Below are 22218 nucleotides of genomic sequence, written 5' to 3' on the forward strand. Positions count from 1 at the left end.
TGAATTCTATAGAAACTCACCAGCATTTACTTGCCCTTTATATGCCTAAGGCTGACACAATGGCTCTGGGTAGAGGCAAAGAAGAAGGCTGATAACAGTGTAGGTGCAGATTATTTGCCTGGGTTTATCCTCAGGCCCAGAATCCCCCACGCGTGCCAGTAGCCTAAAGGGCCTATACATTGGGCAAGGCTTCCTACAGTCATCATCTCTTTGTTTTATCAACATTAGGGGGCTGATTTACTAATCCATGAATCCGAATGGGAAAAATTCGGATTGGAAAACGAACATTTTGCTAATATTTCGTATTTTTTGCGACTTTTTCGTAGCCGTTACGACTTGTGCGAATTGTCGCGACTTTTTCATAGCCATTACAAATTTCGTGAATTGTCCCGACTTTTTCACAGACATTCGCGAATTGTCGCGGCTTTTTCGTATTGAGTGCTCGAAAAAGTCGCAAAATACCGATCATTACGAAAGAAACGCATTCGGCCACTTTTCGGACGTTCGTGGATTAATAAATCAGCCCCTAAGGGTTGTGACACATGAGGAGATTAGTCGCCCGCGATAATTGATGTTAACGAAAACCATGAAAAACATGAATTTTAACAAAAGTACAGTGGACATTACGAAAAGTTCTATAAATTAGAAAAAATAATAATGAATAATCATAATAATGAATGGGCCCCATAGTTTAGCAGAACAATATAGGAGGTGATTTATTAACAGTTGAGTTTGATTTTTTTTTTATTCAAGTTTTTTGTTTCTGGTTTTAAAACTCGAATGTCTGATATTTACTAAGTTAAAAAAATGTGAAAACTTGAATGTAAAAATTCGCCATGTAAAAGTGTTCGAGTTCCTATAGCAAGCCAATGGGAGCTATCACAGGCAAAGTCAAGCCATGTTCTCAAACTCAAATCTTTTTGAGCTCATAAACTCAAAGAACTTGAGATACTTGAGTTTTTTATTCAATTTTTTTTTTTCAAATGTATTAGATTGAAAAACGCTAACTCGAATTCACAAACTCAAAAACTGATAAATGAGCCCTAAACTGTTCCAGCGCTCCCTTCTATAATATAAAATTCCTATTTTAGTAGGGGTCCAACATCAATTCTAGGTAGAACTGGAATCTTGAGAAAGGTAATAACAAGACGTTTGTGCCGGTCAGGTTATATTTTCCTGCTATATATTTATATTTCGTCTTCATTTGGATCATTAAAAAAAATGTAGGTTTTATTTAATGAAAAGGAGGTTTGTTTTTTTAACCTCATCTACTGTTCCGCTATGTAACAATATATTTAGTGATTTTTTTTGCACATGATACAGTGATTTTTATTATAATAAATGGAATACAATTACACAGTGCTTCTTCTTAGTATATTCACACAATGTATATGTTACAGTGTAGTACTAATGTATGTAGCTGTATTAATGCACAATATAACATTCAGTGGCTGAGGAGCAATGGTTACAGATTCTCCGCTTTGCCGGGAGCATTAGGAAATCCCTTTGGGAATGTTACAAAGTAATTATATCTAGTTCATTAGCTTCTGCCTCTGAAATAAACTTTGCAATGAGACCCGGGCTGATCCCTAAGGGTGATTATTATTAAATACATTGATTCTATGAATAAACTGCATTCGGCAACAAGCCATTCCAATGGCATCATCTCCAATATACTTGTCATCATTTTCCCTTCATTGTGTCCCTAAACTCTCATTAATGCCAGTCCCAGGGAGGGACCCATTGTGGTGCCACTCAGGCTTAGCATTACCCCTACACTTTGTATTATACCAATGCTCTCACTCATTCCTACCCATAACCAGCAGCCCAAACTCATGGCCCCACTTGTATTAAATAAAGAATCAATAATAATGTCATGAACTGCGTTTCATTTAATCTTGTGAAAGAAAAATAAATATCAAAATACTCATTTTAATGTTATTATTTTTATTTATTTCATATTTATTATACAAACAAGTGAATAAAATGTCCCATAATTACTAAAAACTGACACTGCCCTGACTCACTGTGACACTCATTCCCATGAAATGTAATCATTTATTTTCTAGTATTTATTAATATTTTACAATATTTATTATTAATATTAGTATTATTGTTTAACTCATTCTTACCCACTCTTTTCAAATTTTACTGTTTATTTGTTTTCATTTGAATTTAATAAAATTAGTGCTTATCTGCAAGGGGCAATTTATTTCCCATCTATGAAAAGCAAAAATAATGATATAATCAAATATTTAGTAATATTAGTATTTATTATTGTTATTTAACTTATTCTCTCCCTCATTACAAACATTACAATTTATTTATTTTTTATTTGAATTCAATAAAACAAGAACTTATTTGTGAGTGGGGAAAAATTTTTCCCATTTATGAAAAAAATGAAAAACTTGAAAAGTTATCTCCTGTGAACCATGACTTCTTTGATGTGACTGCAACTTTTTTCTTGTTGAATTTTTGTTGTGGCAAATTTTTGCAGCAATTTTGCAAAAATATTTGCCAATGGTGAATTACGGAATTTCACAGCAAACCCATGCCTGGTGAAAAGTTTCTCTCATCATTAATAATATAAATTATTATTATTATTATCATTATTATTATATTTATTAGTATTTATTATAGTTATTCAACTTATTCTCTCCCTCAAAACAAACATTACTATTTATTTATTTATTTTTCATTTGAATTCAATAAAACAAGAACTTATTTGTGAGTGGGGAAATATTTTTTCGCATTTACGATATAAAATGGGAAACTTGAAAACTTATTCTCCATGACCGTGACTTATTTGATGTGACTGAAACATTTTTCTTACTTGTTGAATTTTTGTTGTGGCAAATTTTTGCAGCAATTTTGCAAAAATATTTGTCAATGGTGAATTATGGAATTTCAAAGCAAATCCATGCCTGGCAAAAAATCTCTCTGATCATTAATAATATTTATTAGTATTATTGTTTACCTCATTTTCCCCCACTCACTTAAAATTTTACTTATTTTTCATTGATTAATTAAAATTAGCGCTTATCTTCAAGGGGAAATTTATTTCCTGTCTATGAAAAGTAAAAATAATTATATTATCAAATATTTAGTAATATTAGTATTTATTATTGTTATTTAACTTATTCTCTCCTTCTTTACAAACATTACAATTTATTTATTTTTCATTTGAATTCAATAAAATTTGAACTTTTCCGTGAGTGAAAACAAATGGGAAATTTGAAAACTTATTCCCCGTGACCGTGACTTATTTGATGTGACTGCAACTTTTTTCTTACTTGTTGAATTTTTGTTGTGACAAATTTTTGCAGTAATTTTGCAAAAATATTTGCCAATGGTGAATTATGGAATTTCACAGCAAATCCATGCCTAGCGAAAAATATCTCTGATCATTAATAAAATTTATTAGTATTATTTAACTCATTTTCACCCACTCACTTAAAATGTTACTTATTTATTTATTGATTAATTCAATAAAATTAGCACTTCTCTTCAAGGGGAAATTTATTTCTCGTCTATGAACTGTAAAAATAATTATATTATCAAATATTTAGCAATATTAGTATTTATTATTGTTATATAACTTATTCTCTCTTTCATTACAAACATTACTATTTATTTATTTTTTGTTTGAATTCAATAAAACTTGAACTTATCTATGAGTGGGGAAATTTTTTTCCCATTTATGAAAAAAAATAAAAAACTTGAAAACTTATTCCCCATGACCATGACTTATTTGATGCAACTGCAACTTTCTTTTTGCTTGTTGAAGTTTTGTTGTGGCAAATTTTTACAGCAAATTTACAAAAATATTTGCCAATGGTAAATTATAATTACCATTTACCATTTACCATTTCAGAGCAAATCCATGACTGGTGAAAAGTTTCTCTCATCATTAATAATATAAATTATTATTATTATTATTATTATTATTATTATTATTATTATTATTATTATTATTATTATTATTATTATTATTATTATTATTATTATTATTATTATTGTTATTTAACATATTCTCTCCCTCATTAGAAACATTACAATTTATTTATTTTTCGTTTGAATTCAATAAAATTTGAACTTTTCTGTGAGTGGGGAAATTTTTTTCCCATTTATGAAAAAAACATGGGAAACTTGACAACTTATTCCCTGTGACCGTGACTTATTTGATGCGACTGCAACTTTTTTCTTACTTGTTTTGTTGTGGCAAATTTTTGCAGCAATTTTGCAAAAATATTTACCAATGGTGAATTATGGAATTTCCCAGCAAATTCATACCTGGCACAAAATTTCTCTCATTATTAATAATATTTATTAGTATTATTGTTTAACTCATTCTTACCCACTCACTAAAAATGTTACTATTTATTTATTAATTAATTAAATAAAATTAGCGCTTATCATCAAGGGGAAATTTATTTCCCATAATGAAAAGTAGAATTAATTATATAATCAAATATTTAGTAATATTAGAATTTATTATTGTTATTTTACTTATTCTCTGCCTCATTACAAACATTAATATTTATTTATTTTTCATTTGAATTCAATAAAACTAGAACTTATCCGTGAGTGGGGAAATTGTTTTCCCATTTATGAAAAAAACATGGGAAACTTGAAAACTTATTCCCGTGACTTATTTGATGCGACTGCAACTTTTCTCTTGTTGAATTATTGTTCTATTCATTAATTCAATTAAATAAGTGCTTATCTGTTAGGGGCAATTTATTTCCCATCTATGAAAAGTAGAAGTCAGGTCAATGCTTTGCCCGTAGGTGACTTTGCTAAACAAGTCCTGCCCAGATATATTTAGGCTTCATTATAGAACCAATATAACCATAACTTGCTCCTACACCAGATTTATAAGCAAAGTTTAAATAATTCTCCATAAATATAAGGTTCCATGGGAAGTCTATAATGGGGGGATGAGCCATTAGCATAGCTTGCAGGCATAGATAGAAGGCATGGGAAATGTTATAAAGAAACTGGCCCAGGGGAACCCTGCTGGTCTACTGCCACTTCCAATGGTGGTGGTACCTAAGGCATTGCCCCTTCTGTCTGTGCCAACAAACATAGCAGCCTTGTGCCTAAAGGACTGGCCCCACACCTCCATTTCATAGTGAGCGGGGGATGGGGCTCTAAATGGGCTTAGAAATTTTTTAGAACAATTGCACCTGATTTGTGTCAAAACAAAAGGCACATCGACGTTACAGATATATAGAAACATTGGGGTAACAGTCACCCTGCTATAGTTCCAGGGGTACCCAGGGCACAAATAAGCACTCACCCCAAATCTCCCCCTAACTGGCCTTCAGTCTGTGCCCCCTTAGCTCATATCAAGGTTACAGATATATAGAAACATTGGGGTAACAGTCACCCCGCTATAGTTCCAGGGGTACCCAGGGCACAAATAAGCACTCACCCCAAATCCCCCCTAACTGGCCTTAAGGCTGGGCCCCCTTAGCCCATAACAAGGTTACAGATATATAGAAACATTGGGGTAACAATCACCCTGCTATAGTTCCAGGAGTACCCAGGGCACAAATAAGCACTCACCCCAAATCCCCCCCTAACTGGCCTTCAGGCTGGGCCCCCTTAGCCCATAACAAGGTTACAGATATATAGAAACATTGGGGTAACAGTCACCCCGCTATAGTTCCAGGGGTACCCAGGGCACAAATAAGCACTCACCCCAAATCCCCCCCTAACTGGCCTTCAGGCTGGGCCCCCTTAGCCCATAACAAGGTTACAGATATATAGAAACATTGGGGTAACAGTCACCCTGCTATAGTTCCAGGGGTACCCAGGGCAAAAATAAGCACTCACCCCAAATCCCCCCTAACTGGCCTTAAGGCTGGGCCCCCTTAGCCCATAACAAGGTTACAGATATATAGAAACATTGGGGTAACAGTCACCCCGCTATAGTTCCAGGGGTACCCAGGGTACAAATAAGCACTCACCCCAAATCCCCCCCTAACTGGCCTTCAGGCTGGGCCCCCTTAGCCCATAACAAGGTTACAGATATATAGAAACATTGGGGTAACAGTCACCCCGCTATAGTTCCAGGGGTACCCAGGGCAAAAATAAGCACTCACCCCAAATCCCCCCTAACTGGCCTTAAGGCTGGGCCCCCTTAGCCCATAACAAGGTTACAGATATATAGAAACATTGGGGTAACAGTCACCCCGCTATAGTTCCAGGGGTACCCAGGGCACAAGAACTCACCCCAAATTCCCCCCAACTGGCCTTCAGGCTGGTCCCCTTTAGCCCACAACAAGGTTACAGATATATTGAAACATTGGGGTAACAGTCACCCTGCTATAGTTCCAGGGGTACCCAGGGCACAAATAAGCACTCACCCCAAATCCCCCCCTAACTGGCCTTCAGGCTGGGCCCCCTTAGCCCATAACAAGGTTACAGATGTATAGAAACATTGGGGTAACAGTCACCCCGCTATAGTTCCAGGGGTACCCAGGGCACAAATAAGCACTCACCCCAAATCCCCCCCTAACTGGCCTTCAGGCTGGGCCCCCTTAGCCCATAACAAGGTTACAGATATATATATGAAATTTCACGTGATAAACCATGAGATAATTCACTGAAATTAATCCTGCCCTGTGTCTGATCCAACTTGCATTACAGCTATGGGGATTAGATATTGTAGGGTCCAACTAAAACTGTTGCATAATAACAAAAATCTGATCAAAATGCCCATGTAGTTTATCCCTGAGAAACACTGAAACAATTGAGAGAGCATGAGCATGCTCCCTGAGCGTTACTAACGTCTATCCCATAGCAACTGTTACAGTTGGTACATTAGTTGTTCCATTTCCCAGCAGCTTCTTCAGACCCTACTGAGCATGCTCCCTGAGCGTTACTAACGTCTGCCCCATAGCAACTGTTACAGTTGGTACATTAGTTGGTTCATTTCCCAGCAGCCCCTTCAGGCCATGCTGTTAAGAAATACATTAACTAATGTATCAAACTTGTGGGAAAATGGGAAAGTTTAAGAGATTCATTTTTTAAAATAAATTTACACAAAAAAAGTAAAAAACTAGGAAATAACTGAAAAAGTAAGAATTTCTAAAATAAAAAAAGTTTAAATCATCATAAAATCCAAACAAAACCCACTCAGAATGGGATATTATAATTGGCTGGGATGATTCTAGCATTATATGTATGGTACATTTATAGTTCCGTTTATTTTATTTTTTTATCGACTTTGACATTGGCTTTACTCTATGGAGCTTATTATCCCAAGCTCAGTAGGTCCCAGCAGATTTCTCCATAGACTTAGTGACTGGGTAAGTGAATAAAAGGAGACAAGTTTAACACTTCCCGGTCAGTAGCCGCTGCCATTCTGATAGGAGCAAATCAGGTCAGTACATTATTGGCAGATCCTATTTCTCTGGGAGATGTTTCATAGGAAGAAATGCCTAGGGCTGGGCTTGCAGGAATGGCTGTTACAATGTAGAGCAGGTTGGTCTGATGCGCCTTCTTTCTTGTGATTCCAACATATTGCGGCTTCTAATGGGCACTTCCCTTCCATATTCAGCACATCCTCAGGAATTATATGGCAGAACCCTCAGTATTATATAAATGCACCAAACTGCAGTAAGTGTTTAATATATCAGTTTCTTTACTATTCTCTCTAACAACTGTCCATGTATGTAACTGTTTCTGTGTGAGCTCCTCAGCCCGGCCCATCTGGGTAGGAAACTGAGCCTCTTACTGAGATTTTATATTTTATATTCTGAGCTCAAAGAAAAATGTCCCTTTTAGATTGTCAGCTCTGCAGTCCCAGCACTTTTGCAATGAAACTCAGTCCCTGCCCTTAGATTGTTTGCACTTCAGGAACTAGTTAAGGTAACGTTCCATTGCTATTAACAAGCCCCCCCTGTGCTCCTGTCAGTTAGCATTTAGGGGTTATGTAATAGAAGGCACTAAGGATGCCCAGGAGCAGTTACCCACAGCAACCAATCAGCAGGCTCCTTGTTGCATGATAACCACGTTTCTGATTGTTCGCACAAAAAACAGTGTCTAAAATCCGAAAAGTTTTCCCAAATCCCAAAAGTTTTGAAGCAAAGTAGGATCCTCCAGGGAAGGGAAAGCACATCTGCCATTCGCTTCTACATGATCTCGGCAAGTTTTACCAGGCGAATTGTCAGATCTGGATTTGTAGCTGTTTTGACGCATAGTAAATCTCGACAAAAGTTGCAACTTTTTTTTTTATAAAATCCAAATTGGGAAAAAAAAATTCAAACCAAATACAAATATGTATCTGCATTTCCCCCTCAGCTGTCAGATTTGTGTTTCAGAATCTTTAGCCAATATCCTCCACCATCACTCAAAAGCAAAACAGGCTGTGCCATTGCTCTTAGATTGTCAGCTCTTATTGCAAATCCTTATTAAGGGAAAGTTCATCTGCCTCAATTCTTAGATCATCGGTTTTGCACTCAGGGTGGTTTTCTGAGAGAACAGCCCCTCTGCCCCAATATTCACTATTCACCCGCCATTACCCTCAGATTTTGACATCAGAATATTGTGCCATAAACCCTTCCATTGGTTTTTATACTTCAGGGTGCTAAGTAAATATTGGCCTTCAGTTTTCCTTCTACTGTGACAGGAAAATGCCCTGCTGCCGGCGCTCTCAGACTGTCAGCTCTGTGCTCAACTCAGTTTTTGTGTGTTCTGCACAATGAGCGTCCATTTTTACTCTTCACTCTTTTTGCCCAGAAAAATCTCATCTCTTTTGCCAAAGAGAATCTGATTGAAAGAGCTCTGTTAGATAAACTGTCTGGTTCCATTGTAGATATTGCCTAGTACTACCCACAGTTCCAGTCTGGGTATTGTGTGTTTGGAAATTTGGGCAAGTTTTGCTTTGCCCATAATGAACCCAATGTGACACTGTCAATAGTGATGTCTATAGTGTTAATGTAGGTGACGGTACCCATGGCTTTAATAGATGGGTCAGAGATAACACAAAGTTTTTGACTTTGTATTTTAGATGAAGGTTTTTGCTTTAGTTTTTTTAGTATATTTATGCTTAGTGCTGTTATTAAATCTCTTTTAGAATGTCTGCCCCTCCTGAGAAGCCATCTAAGAAAAGAGATAAGCATGACACGGATAGGCGAATGTGTCAAGAATGCTTCTCTAAATTCTTCTCTAAGGAATTTGAGCCTTCCACTTCAAAAAATCCAGATGTAGCCATTCCATCAACTTCTGCCTCTTTCCCTGATGGCAAAGGCATAGACTTTTCCTAGAACTGAGACCGCTTTTGTCGATTTGTCAGGTTCTTCATCGGGACATTTGGCCAGTGGACTGGGGTGGGGGGGAATTTGGGGTTGTAAGTTGAAATTGTTGCCCGGCATGTTGGTCTGAGTTATATTAATTCTTTCTTGTGAAGTTTTTAATAAAAACCCTGATCAGAAAGCTTTCATGTCTTGGATCAAGTCTGCGGTCTACATAAGTCTACATAAGAAGATTCAAGTTCTTATCCAGGTAGAATGGACAAAGATTTGTAGATGAATTCCAGTTGAAAAGAAAGTAGAAAAACTTCTCTGATTAAATTCAGGATATTTGGAATACGCCATCTTCTGTGGATGCTCCTGTAGCCAGGCTGTCCAAAAAAAAGCTAATTGATGTCTCAGCCTTAAAATATCCAATGGATCGTCGCATGGAGACCCTAGGGAGAAGATTCTGGAAGGTCTTCAGATTAGCTTCTAATATCTGCCTTGAAGATTCTTTGCATCTCGTCCAACTCTCAGCTCGATCTATGGCTTTTGGAGTAGCAGCTCATAGAGCTTTCTGGGTCAGATCCTTGTTTGCGGAGACTGCTTCTTACAATCCCTCTGCAAGGGAAAGGGACTCTTTGGGAAAACTTAAGATGTTATCATCTCTAAATCTACAGGTGGGAAAAGAACTTTTCTACCACAATCAAAGCATTTTCGCGACCCATCCAGAAAAGAGACAGATACTTTCTCCAGAAGAGGTCAGGATTCTAGAGCCTATTGGCTGGGAAAGGAGTTCAGATCCTCTTCCGGGTGTGCGGGACAAAGTTCTATCTTCAAATCCCCTAGAATTAAGATCTCCAGATCTGCAAAACCTGCTTCCAAGTCCCAATCATGATCAACCTGTCCATCCTCCTGTGGGAACAAGATTACTTGCCTTCAGAGAGATTTGGACCAAAGAGATACAAGATTCCTGGGTAAACGACTACTCTAGACCATTTTGTTCAAACTGTGGTGCCATGAAACCCTTCAAAGACACAAGCTCTTTTTCAATAAGTCCAACAGCTGTGTGTAAAACTAACAATGTCTACTGTTCCATTACAGGAAGAAGGAAGAGGCTTCTATTCACCTCTGCGACTTACACCCCATCTTAGATATAAATAGATATATATCACTGGTTATCTCTGGACGACCTGCTATTAGTTGCCAGAGATCCAACATTACTCACCAATCTCAACAGAACCAAGGAAGTTTTGGAGAAGTTCAGTTGGATAATAAATGTTGCGAAAAGTCAGATGGTTCCATCACAAAGGATGGTGTACCTAGGAGCCCAGATAGATACTGTTTTGCGTCTCATTTCCCTTCCTCTGGAGAAAATCAGTCACATAACCAATAGGGTAACTCAGTTGTTGTAGACTTCATCTACTTCAGTGAGATACTTCATGAGCCTTTTAGGTCTTTTGACTTCATCAATAGGTCTGGTCAAATGGGCCAGATGGAAGATGAGACCCATTCAACTGTCTTTCCTTAGTCAGTGGAATTCAGTCAGGAAAGATTGGTTCCAGACAAGTCAAATTACCAGAAGATGCAGGAAGCAGCTAGCCTGGTGGAAGAAACCCAGCAATCTTCGCAAAGGTCTTTCTTTCGAAGGGCCCATGTGGACAGAAATGTTCATGGATGCTTTGGGCACAGGATGGGGAGCTCATCTCCTAGATCTCTCAGCTCAGGGAGGTTGGTCAGAGAATCTTGCCAGTCTTCCTTCCAATGTTGTGGAGCTACATGCAGTTTTTCAGGCTCTTCTGTTCTTCAAAGAGATTCTGACAGGAACTGCTGTGAGAGCCAGAACAGACAACATTGCTGCTGCAACTTACATAAAGAGACAAGGGGGGGCAAGGAACAAGACATTGCTCAGAGAGACTGCCCTAATCATAGAATGATCCAACGTTATCTGCTGGATCTCATAGCCCAGTACATTCCGGGAGTCTAGAATGTTGAGGCAGATCATCTAAGTCAGCATCCCCTTGCCAGAAGAGAATGGGAGCTGAACCAGGAGGTTTTCCTTTGGTTAGCATCCATTTGGGGTCATCTGGAGGTAGACCTTATGCGAAGCACAGGATGGAGATTATAGCTATCCTCCCGAATTGGCAAAGGAGACCTTGGTACCCTCTCTTGAAATGCTGCTCGATAGCTGGTTCATTGAATGTACCATTGAGAGAAGATCTGCTGATCCTGGGGAGATGGAGACATCCGAATCCGGCCAGCCTCCGGTTAATGGCATGAAGGTTGAGAGGAAGATCCTGAAAGGATACGGCTGTCCTGAAAGTGTAATTGATACTCTTGTCTAAGCTAGAAAGGACAATACAATTTCCAAATATCATAATGTCTGGGATTGTTTCTGTTCCTGGGCTTCACAGAGGCTCCTAGACCCTCTAGTCTATGGTTGACATTCTGGATTTCCTCCAGGATGGCCTAGATAAGGGATTGAGTTTAAGCATGCTAAAAGGGCAAGTGTCAGCTATATCGGCTATTTTAGAAAAAAGATGGTCCAAAGATCCACTCATTGAACGATTTTTTCAAGCAGTCCTAAGAATTAGACCACCAGCAAGAGCCATTTCTCCATCTGGGGGAGAAAACTCAACTAATGGGATCTCCCATTAGTTCTAAAGGCCATTTTTATAGCACCTTTTGAGCCTCTGGACAAGATTCCTCTGTGGCTTTTAACCTTGAAAACATTCTTTTTGGTGGCACTGACTTCAGCTCGATGGATTAGTGTGCTTCAGGCTTTTTCGGCTGATCCCCCTTAGCTACTGAATGGTTGGGCTTTTAGATTTGCTACTTGTGTATCTTACTATCTTCTCCAGTTCCAATTTGAACCTTGTAGTGGTCCTTTCTCAGCTACTGAATGGTTAGGCTTTTAGATTTGCTACTTGTGTATCTTACTATCTTCTCCAGTTCCAATTTGAACCTTGTAGTGGTCCTTTCACAGCTACTGAATGTGTGGGCTTTTACATTTGCTACTTGTGTATCTTCCTATCTTCTCCAGTTCCAATTTGAACCTTGTAGTGGTCCTTTCACAACTACTGAATATGTGGGGTTTTAGATTTGCTATTTGTGTATCTTCCTATCACTGGCAAATAAAAAGAACTGAGTGGGCTGTGAATTTTTGCTGCCATTATACTTGTATAATGTCCTTAATGTCCATAGTCCTCCTTGTCCACCATACTAATCTTTTTAGTTCCACCATCAGAGTCAGCCTTGATGAGGTTGCTCTCTCTACATTGTAATATGTGGGTTTTGTTGGTATTTGCAGTGGACTTTCTGACAAATTATTAGTGGAAATGTTTGATGTGTTCCAGAAATGTAGTCTTAATTAAAATTTACTTTTTGCCTCCCAGGTAATTCAAATGAAAAATCAGTCAGTGGTCACTGAGATTTTCCTTTTCGGATTTCAGCATCTTAACAATTTCAAAATTCCGTTTTTTTCATTGATTCTTTTGATTCACATACTGACCGTATATGAGAATGCCCTTGTCATAGCATTGGTAACAGTCAGCCGAGGTCTTCAGTCTCCCATGTTCTACTTTCTCCAACAACTCTCCTTCTCTGATCTCCTGGAGTCCTTGGTTATTGTGCCCACCCTGCTCAGAACTGTAATAAATGAAGGAGCTAAAATACCCCTTATTGGCTGTATTGTACAACTTTATTTCTTGGGTGTCTCTGAAGCTTTACAGTGTCTCCTTCTGAGTGTGATGTCCTATGACAGATATCTGGCCATCTGCAATCCCCTGCGTTATTCTTCACTAATGAGCCACAGAGTCTGTGTTAAAAAACTGTGCAAAAACTGTATGCCATACGTGGTTGACTGCAGAAAGGTTTAGGAAACTAGAACAGAATAGTCACGTTCATGAAAAATCTGACACATTAGCCAAACTCACATCGTTCCATTCATTTATTTGAATAAGTTTTTATTTTGCATAATTTTTTATTACAAACAGTTAAAACGGCAGAAAGAGAGAGAGAAAGGAAGAAAAAGTTACAAAGGAGACAAAAAAGTGTTGTAGTGTAGAGTAGTTTTACTCCAAAAAGTAATAAACTAGGAACTAACTGAAAAATGTATTTTACTAGTGTAAAATACTAGTGTAAAATTTTTGTTTAAAAACTATAGGTAAGAAATAACCCACTCAGGATGTTTGGTTTGGTGATTTAGCATTATATGTTTAATAAATGTTTATTGTCATTAATTTTGACATTGGCTTTACTCTATGGAGCTTATTATCCCAACCTCAGTAGGTCCCAGCAGATTTCCCATAGACTTAGTGACTGGGTAAGCTGGTGCATCTAGTAAATAAAAGGAGACAAGTTTAACACTTCCCGGTCAGTAGCCGCTGCCATTCTGATAGGAGCAAGTACAGTCAGTACATTACTGGCAGATTATTCTTTTTTATGGGAGATGTTTCATAGGAAGAAATGCCTGGGGCTGGACTTGCAGGAATGTCTGTTACAATGTAGAGCAGGTTTGTTTGATTCTTCGTTTTTCTTTAGATTACAACATATTGCTGCTTCTAATGTGCCCTTCCCTTCCATATTCAGCACATCCTCAGCTATTTAAAGAGGAATTTTCACTATTATAAATATGCACCAACTGCAGTGGGTATTTAATAAGTCAGTGTATTTTCTCTAACAGCTGTTTATGTAACTGTTTATTTCTCCTGCTGCAACCAACACATTTACTGATTTACTGACAGATTTTTTTTTAATTGGCTGATTTCAGCAATGTGCTACTGACACACAACATGGTTGAGTTGTTTGAGTAGGGACAAAATTTCACAGACTAAAACCCTGTTCGACAAAAACAGCTCTAATGTTCTACATTCCTGCCCCACATTGTTCCCTCTGCCCCCCCAGGCTGCTAATTTCTACTCATTTGTTCCTCCTTGCCCCTACTTACTGACCCCACTTCCCACTCTTCTCAGGTTCCTCTCACTTGGATTAACTCCTGGTTTAATGGTTGGATCTTAGAAGACACCTTCCTGGGCTAATGTTTTGGGCTCTGTATGATCTTACAAACCTGAGTTTGCTCTGATATTTACACTGAAAGCTCTAATACCCCCCAGTTTTACTGCCATGGCCATCTGGGAAGGGGTGACTTCTCTGGTCCCTTCAACGTGTACCTCAACCAATCTGCCCTCCTATCAGACTGGATCTTCTGCATTTGTATAACTATGGTGTGTTCTATAGAGTTTGTATTGCACTTTTATTGTTCAATAAACTGTGTTTCTGTCTCCATAACTCTTCCCATAATCTGACCCACACGTATCAGTTTATCTCCTATTGTATCTCTTTCAGACATATCTGTTGTAATAAGTCAAATCTACTGGTCAGTTTAGAATTATGTGTGTTCCGGGTTCACTTGGAAGGGTTGAGGAAGGGTGAGGGTGAGGAAAAAGTTTGTAAAATTTATAATTCCAAGCAAAGCATTCTCATTACCATTCGCTGGAATTCTGACTGGTAAATAGTAGGACTTAATTGAATTCTATTTTTTCCCTCCGGGCAAAGAAAATGAATAATCACTCAGGGGTCACTGAGATTTTCCTTTTGGGATTTCAGCATCTCAACAATTTAAAAATTCTGATTTTTTCATTGATTCTTCTGATTCACATACTGACCGTACATGAGAATGCCCTTGTCATAGCATTGGTAACAGTCAGCCGAGGTCTTCAGTCTCCCATGTTCTTCTTTCTCCAACAACTCTCCTTCTCTGATCTCCTGCAGTCTGTGGTTATTGTGCCCACCCTGCTCAGAACTGTAATAAATGAAGGAGCTAAAATACCCCTTATTGGCTGTATTGTACAACTTTATTTCTTTGCTGTCACTGAAACGTTACAGTTTTTCCTTCTATGTGTGATGTCCTATGACAGATATCTGGCCATCTGCAATCCCCTGCGTTATTCTTCACTAATGAGCCACAGAGTCTGTGTTAAACTAATTGCCATGTCATGGCTTCTTGCCCTTAGTGTTACATCAGTTACTGTAATTGCTGCAGCTACACAAGAGTTCTGCAACCAAAATACCATCAACCATTTCTTCTGTGATTACTTTCCTCTCCTGGAACTTTCCTGCTCAGACACCTCCTGGGCACAGATATTGGCAATCACAGTATCTACCCCTGTAATTCTTTCCCCCTTCATGCTCATCATTGGATCCTATATCTGTATTGCCCATGAAATCCTAAAGATAGTGTCCAGTATTGGGAGACAGAAAGCCTTCTCCACCTGCAGCTCCCACTTGGCCGTGGTCTCCATATTTTATGGGACTCTCATTGGTATTTATGTGGTTCCCACAAGAAACCAGTCACAGACCATTAGCAAACTCCTTTCCCTTTTATACACTGTAGTGACTCCTTTTATTAACCCAATGATTTACAGCTTGAAAAGTGCAGACATGAAAAATGCCCTCAAAAATATCATCCAATAAAAGAGCATTAAAACAAGGATTTTGACTAATTCTATCTTTTAGTAAATTGTCAAACATAATGACATTAATAATTATAATTAGTTTAATCTGCTTACATTTATGTATCACAGTGAGAGCTGCCATACTATTCTCTATGAGACTGTCCATTTACATTGAGTCAGTCTCTAGACGGTCTCTCTGTTCAGGATCCATACTCTGATACACAGGGATACAGGGTAAGTTACTGATCTACACAAACATCTCATCCTTACTGTGGTTGCTGATTTATGTTCGTTAGGAGGCCACAACATTCTGATCAACATTTGCCCCAGGATAAAGGTCCCTGGGTACCATGGTTACTGAATTATTATAACAAGTACAAAGCCACCATATTCCATAGTGTTGTACAACAGAAGGGTGTATATATCAAAGAATAATGTTGATGCCAATCCCTGTTATATTTTTTCTTATGAAAATACTAACAAAAAAGTAAATTTCCCCCGCACTGTTATAATTTTATTTGTGAAACTATTATTACATGGCTGTTCAGCCTACTGAAATTACTTTATACTAACAAAAATAAGCAAATAAACAACAAATGAAACTATAGTCCTGTGATAAAATCAACAATTAAAAAATGATCTCGTCCTTGGTCCTAATATCAAATCATGGGAGGGCAGTTCATTAAAAACATTGATGGAAGGGAAGAGGCCTCTCTTTTGACTCAAGAAAGGCATTATGATGGTCAAACATGGAACAATCAGCATAGCAACTTGTATATGTATGTGTATGTGTATGTGTATGTTTTCCTTTATATAACATTACTTATGCACGTAGCACTGTACAGCAGAATAGTATATAATAGAACAAACAGGAGTCATTGAAATGATAAATAAAAACACATGTGAAGTATAGTTACATTAAAGATTAAGAACTATTGGGGTTATGTGATGTAAGGCACTAAGTTTGCCCAGGAGCAGTAACCCATAGCAACCAATCAGCAAATAGACTTTACTGGTCATCTGATTGGTTGCTACGGGTTACTACTACTACTGGGCAAACATAGTGCCTTTTATTACATAAAGTTACATAGTTACATAGTTACATAGGGTTGAAAAAAGACCTGTGTCCATCAAGTTCAACCCATCCAAGTAAACCCAGCACACCTAACCCACACCTACCAATCTATACACTCACATACATAAACTATAAATACAACCACTAGTACTAACTGTAGATATTAGTATCACAATAGCCTTGGATATTCTGATTGATCAAGAACTCATCCAGGCCCCTCTTAAAGGCATTAACAGAATCTGCCATTACCACATCACTAGGAAGGGCATTCCACAACCCCCTCACTGCCCTCACCATGAAAAACCACCTACGCTGCTTCAAATGGAAGCTCCTTTCCTCTAATCTAAAGGGGTGACCTCTGGTGCGTTGATTGTTTTTATGGGAAAAAAGAACATCCCCCAACTGCCTATAATCCCCTCTAATGTACTTGTACAGAGTAATCATGTCCCCTCGCAAGCGCCTCTTTTCCAGAGAAAACAACCCCAACCTCGACAGTCTCACCTCATAGTTTAAATCTTCCATCCCCTTTACCAGTTTAGTTGCACGTCTCTGCACTCTCTCCAGCTCATTAATATCCTTCTTAAGGACTGGAGCCCAAAACTGCACTGCATACTCAAGGTGAGGCCTTACCAGAGACCTATAAAGGGGCAAAATTATGTTCTCATCCCTTGAGTCAATGCCCTTTTTTATACAAGACAGCACTTTATTTGCTTTAGTAGCCACAGAATGACACTGCCTGGCATTAGACAACTTGTTATCAACAAAAACCCCTAGATCCTTCTCCATTAAGGATCCCCCAACACACTACCATTCAGTAGATAGTTTGCGTTTATATTATTTCTACCAAAGTGCATAACTTTGCACTTATCAACATTGAACCTCATTTTCCAGTTTGCTACCCAGTTATCTAATTTTGTCAAATCGCTCTGCAAAGCGGCACATCCTGCATGGAACTTATAGTTTTGCACAATTTAGTGTCATCAGCAAAAATAGAAACAGTACTGTCTATGCCCACCTCCAGGTCATTAATAAACAAGTTAAACAGCAAAGGCCCAAGGACTGACCCCTGCGGTACTCCACTAACCACACTGGTCCAATTAGAAAATGTTCCATTTACAACCACTCTTTGTACTCTATCCTTCAGCCAGTTCTCTATCCAATTACAAATATTATGTTCTAGGCCAATATTCCTTAATTTGATCATTAACCTTCTGTGAGGTACTGTATCAAACGCTTTAGCAAAGTCCAAGTAGATGACATCAACTGCCATTCCAGCATCAAGGTTCCTACTCACCTCCTTCCAGGTGCCATGGAGATGAGAGAAAAGAGGTCCCTGCCCAGTAGAACTTACAATCTAAGTGGGACACTGATACTAGTGAATCACAAAGGGATAATGCACTCAGCACTAAGCACTCAGCAGTGGGGCTTTCGAGAACAATATGGCGGAAGGAAGACAGAGGGTGGAAGGAATCACCAACTTAGAGGGTTATTTATTATTTTTTAAATTTGTGTTTAAAAAAAATAGTGTTTTTATTTAATTCTTGTGCTTCTTAAGCCTTTTACTGCCAGCCGTTTTGGTCAATGCAGAACTTGTATTGCCAGACAGTTTTTGAACATTTTGCACTGTTGAACTTTAGGGGCCTTTCCTTGGGGGGACCTTTAGTTTACCCAGGAAAACAATATATCGTTTTTTTCAGGACAACCTAAGCTTTCAAAATGTAGTAGAATTTTGTGTAATTCCGATTGTGTAATAAGATATAGGCTTCTGAATGTCTTAAAAAAAAGTCATGTTTTTCATAATATAAACAACTATATACCAGAAACAAAAATTATTTTATGCACGAAAATACAACTGATTTGGAAAGTCCCATGTCTTCTGAATGTGCCAATACCAAATATATATAGGTTTATGGAGATTTCTCACTTGTATAGGTCAAAAACTCCCAGCAGTACATTACCAAATTCCCAAAGCACTGCGCCAGAAAGCTGCATACTTTAGATTTCAAGGCCAAAAATTCCACTAACAGAAGGTTTATCCCAGAAATTATACATTTTTGGAAAGAACAGATTCTGGGAAATACAGAATAGGTAGAACTGTCTGTCTACTCCAAACTACCAAGTCGCAATGCTTTCCTAAAGTTACTGGTTTTTATCAAAATTTGTGATTTTTTGAAAATTCTCTTTAAAGCTTCCAGTCTATAGTATCTTATCTACTACAGGTCATAAAGTAACCAGATAAAACACCCTAAACTTGAACTCCAGGGGTCCCCTGAATAGTTTGATGCCCAATATGTATAGGTTTAGCTAAGTATGCGGCATGCAGGGGCCCCAATACCCCCATATGATCTATGATTTCTGTCATTTCAGCTCCTGCAAAATCAACACATTTACATCATTTTATGTGGGATAAAGCTACAACAAAGTACACTCACCCCAGAAAGCCATATATTTTTGAAAAGTAAACATTCTGACAAATCTAAAATGGGTACCCATGTCTTTCTACTCCAAAGTACCAAGCAGGAAAGCTTTCCTAAAGTTAGAGTTTTTTATGACATTTCAAAAAATGTTGCAATTTGCTGCTTTTTTCTCACACAATTTCTTGCGTACAAAGGCAAATCACCCCAAATAGGAACACCTAAGGTCTTCTGAACAGTTTGATGCCCAATATGCATAGATATACCAGTCTACCTGGGTAGACAATGCAATGCATCCAACTCCTCCTCCTGATAATCTGAAGCCTCCAACCCCTGCTTCAAATCATGGCGGGGAGGAACAAGGGTATGTTCCAGCTTAAACAAAGATTTGAACTTCATGCGCTGAAGACTGTGGGGAAGGTTGCAGTGCCAAATGCTGTGCCAAGGTATGCCTAGTACAGGTATATCCTGAAGGACAACCAGAGAAGGCCATCCTTGATGGCCAAAGCAACAGATCTCTTGCAAGACCACGGTTGTTTGAGATTTTTAAGATGTCAGAGGAGATGCATCACCATATACCCTCAATACCTGTGCCAGTCGCATAGAGACTCTGAGATAAAGGGCTTACGGGTATGTTGTTTTTTCAATTGAAAGTAACATTCAACTACCTTTACCTACGTTAATTGAATGTGATGAAATCCTTAATAACAGGGAGGAGATTCCCTCACTGGAAGCTGCATACTACCACTCACACTTAAGGCACCTGGCCAACTAAATTCCTGCCATTGACAAAGATGCTGAAATCCTGCTCTTGTTGGGCAGAGACATTATTAGGGTCCATAAGGTACATCAGCAATGCTATGGTCCTCATGATACTCCCTATGCACAAAAACTTGCCTTAGGCTGGGTAATAGTGGGTGTGCCTTGACGAAATATGCAGGCCATCTGAAGTAGACTGCTTTAAAACTCATGTATTGAGAAGCGGACGCACTACTCACTTCAGACCATGCCCTCAAGTGCAAAGTATCAAAGTATATCTCTCAATGATGTTCTTCTCACTGGTCCCAACCTAACTAACAACCTTGTAGGAGTGCTCATGAAGTTCAGAAATTAGCCAATTGCAATCACGGCTGATATACAGCAGATGTATCATTGTTTTATCAAATGAGAGGACCACAGAAATTTCCTCAGATTCCTCTGGCGGCAAAATAATGACATCAACAGGGAAGTAATAGAATATTATATGAAAGTAACATAGTAACATAGTAACATAGTAAGTTGGGTTGAAAAAAGACATACGCCCATCAAGTTCAACCATAATGCCTATATATAACCTGCCTAACTACTAGTTGATCCAGAGGAAGGCAAAAAACCCCATCTGAAGCCTCTCTAATTTGCCACAGAGGGGAAAAAATTCCTTCCTGACTCCAAGATGGCAATCGGACCAGTCCCTGGATCAACTAGTACTAAGAGCTATCTCCCATAACCCTGTATTCCCTCACTTGCTAAGAATCCATCCAGCCCCTTCTTAAAGTTATATAATGTATCAGCCAGCACGACTGATTCGGGGAGGGAATTCCAGAACCTCACAGCTCTCACTGTAAAAAATCCTTTCCGAATGTTTAAATGGAACCTCCCTTCTTCTAAACGGAGTGGGTGCCCTCGTGTCCGTTGGAAGGACCTACTGGTAAATAAAACATTAGAAAGGTTATTATATGATCCCTTTATATATTTATACATAGTTATCATGTCACCTCTTAAGCGCCTCTTCTCCAGTGTAAACAGACCCAACTTGGCCAGTCTTTCTTCATAACTGAAACTTTCCATACCCTTTACCAGCTTAGTTGCCCTTCTCTGGACCCTCTCTAACTCAGTAATGTCCCGTTTGAGCACTGGAGACCAAAACTGAACAGCATATTCTAGATGGGGCCTTACCAGCGCTCTGTAAAGGGGAAGAATAACCCCCTCCTCCCGTGAATCTATACCCCTTTTAATACAGCTCAAAACCTTGTTTGCCCTTGCAGCTGCTGCCTGGCATTGCTTGCTACAGCCAAGTTTATTATCTACAAGGACTCCAAGGTCCTTCTCCATTATGGATTTGCCTAGTGCAGTCCCATTAAGGGTATATGGGGCTTGCATATTTTTACATCCCAGGTGCATGACCTTACATTTATCCACATTAAATCTCATCTGCCACTTAGCTGCCCAGATTGCCAGTTGGTCAAGATCCTGCTGCAGGGATGACACATCCTGGATAGAATTGACTGGTCTGCAGAGTTTTGTGTCATCTGCAAACACTGATACATTACTCATAATACCCTCCCCTAAGTCATTTATGAACAAATTAAACAAAAGTGGACCCAGTACAGAACCCTGAGGGACCCCACTGAGGACCTTATTCCAAGTAGAGAATGTACCATTAACAACCACCCTCTGTACCCGATCCTGTAGCCAGTTTTCTATCCATGTGCAAACGGCTTCACTAAGACCAATAGACCTTAGCTTAGAAAGCAGTCGTTTGTGGGGAACGGTATCAAGTGCATGTCTTAGGGCAAAGGTACCCAGCCTTTCTTACTCGTGAGCCACAGTGAAATGTAAAAAGACTTGGGGAGCAACACAAGCACCATAAAAGTTCATAGAGGAGCCAAATAAGGGCTGTGATTGGCTATTAGGGGCCTCTATGCACCCTATCAGCTTACAGGGGCTTTATTTGGTACTACATCTTGTTTTTATTCAACCAAAACTTGCCCCCAAGTCAGGAATTAAAAAAAAACTACCTGGTTTGGGGGCACTGAGAGCAACATCCAAGTGGCTGGTGAGCAACATGTTGCCCCCAAGCTACTGGTTGGGGATCAGTGTCTTAGGGTAACAGTCACCCTGCTATAGTTTCAGGAGTACCCAGGGCACAAATAAGTACTCACCCCAAATCTCCCCCTAACTGGCCTTCAGGCTGGGCCCCCTTAGCCCATAATAGGGTTACAGATATATAGAAACATTGGGGTAACAGTCACCCCGCTATAGTTCCAGGG

The 22218-nt window shown here is 38.8% G+C and overlaps 1 protein-coding gene across 1 annotated transcript; it reads left to right on the forward strand.

Moving 5' to 3' along the window:
• Positions 1 to 14987: 14987 nt before the first annotated feature.
• LOC108646258 (olfactory receptor 1E5-like) lies at positions 14988 to 15719 on the forward strand (the record flags this gene model as incomplete). The annotated part of the gene is made up of 1 exon (XM_031898326.1): positions 14988 to 15719. A coding segment is annotated over one exon (732 nt), but the record flags the coding sequence as incomplete, so codon positions are not given.
• Between the last annotated feature and the right edge of the window lie 6499 nt (positions 15720 to 22218).

The sequence above is a fragment of the Xenopus tropicalis genome, chromosome 3 (assembly GCF_000004195.4).
Source record: "Xenopus tropicalis strain Nigerian chromosome 3, UCB_Xtro_10.0, whole genome shotgun sequence".
Classification (NCBI taxonomy): Eukaryota; Metazoa; Chordata; class Amphibia; order Anura; family Pipidae; genus Xenopus; species Xenopus tropicalis.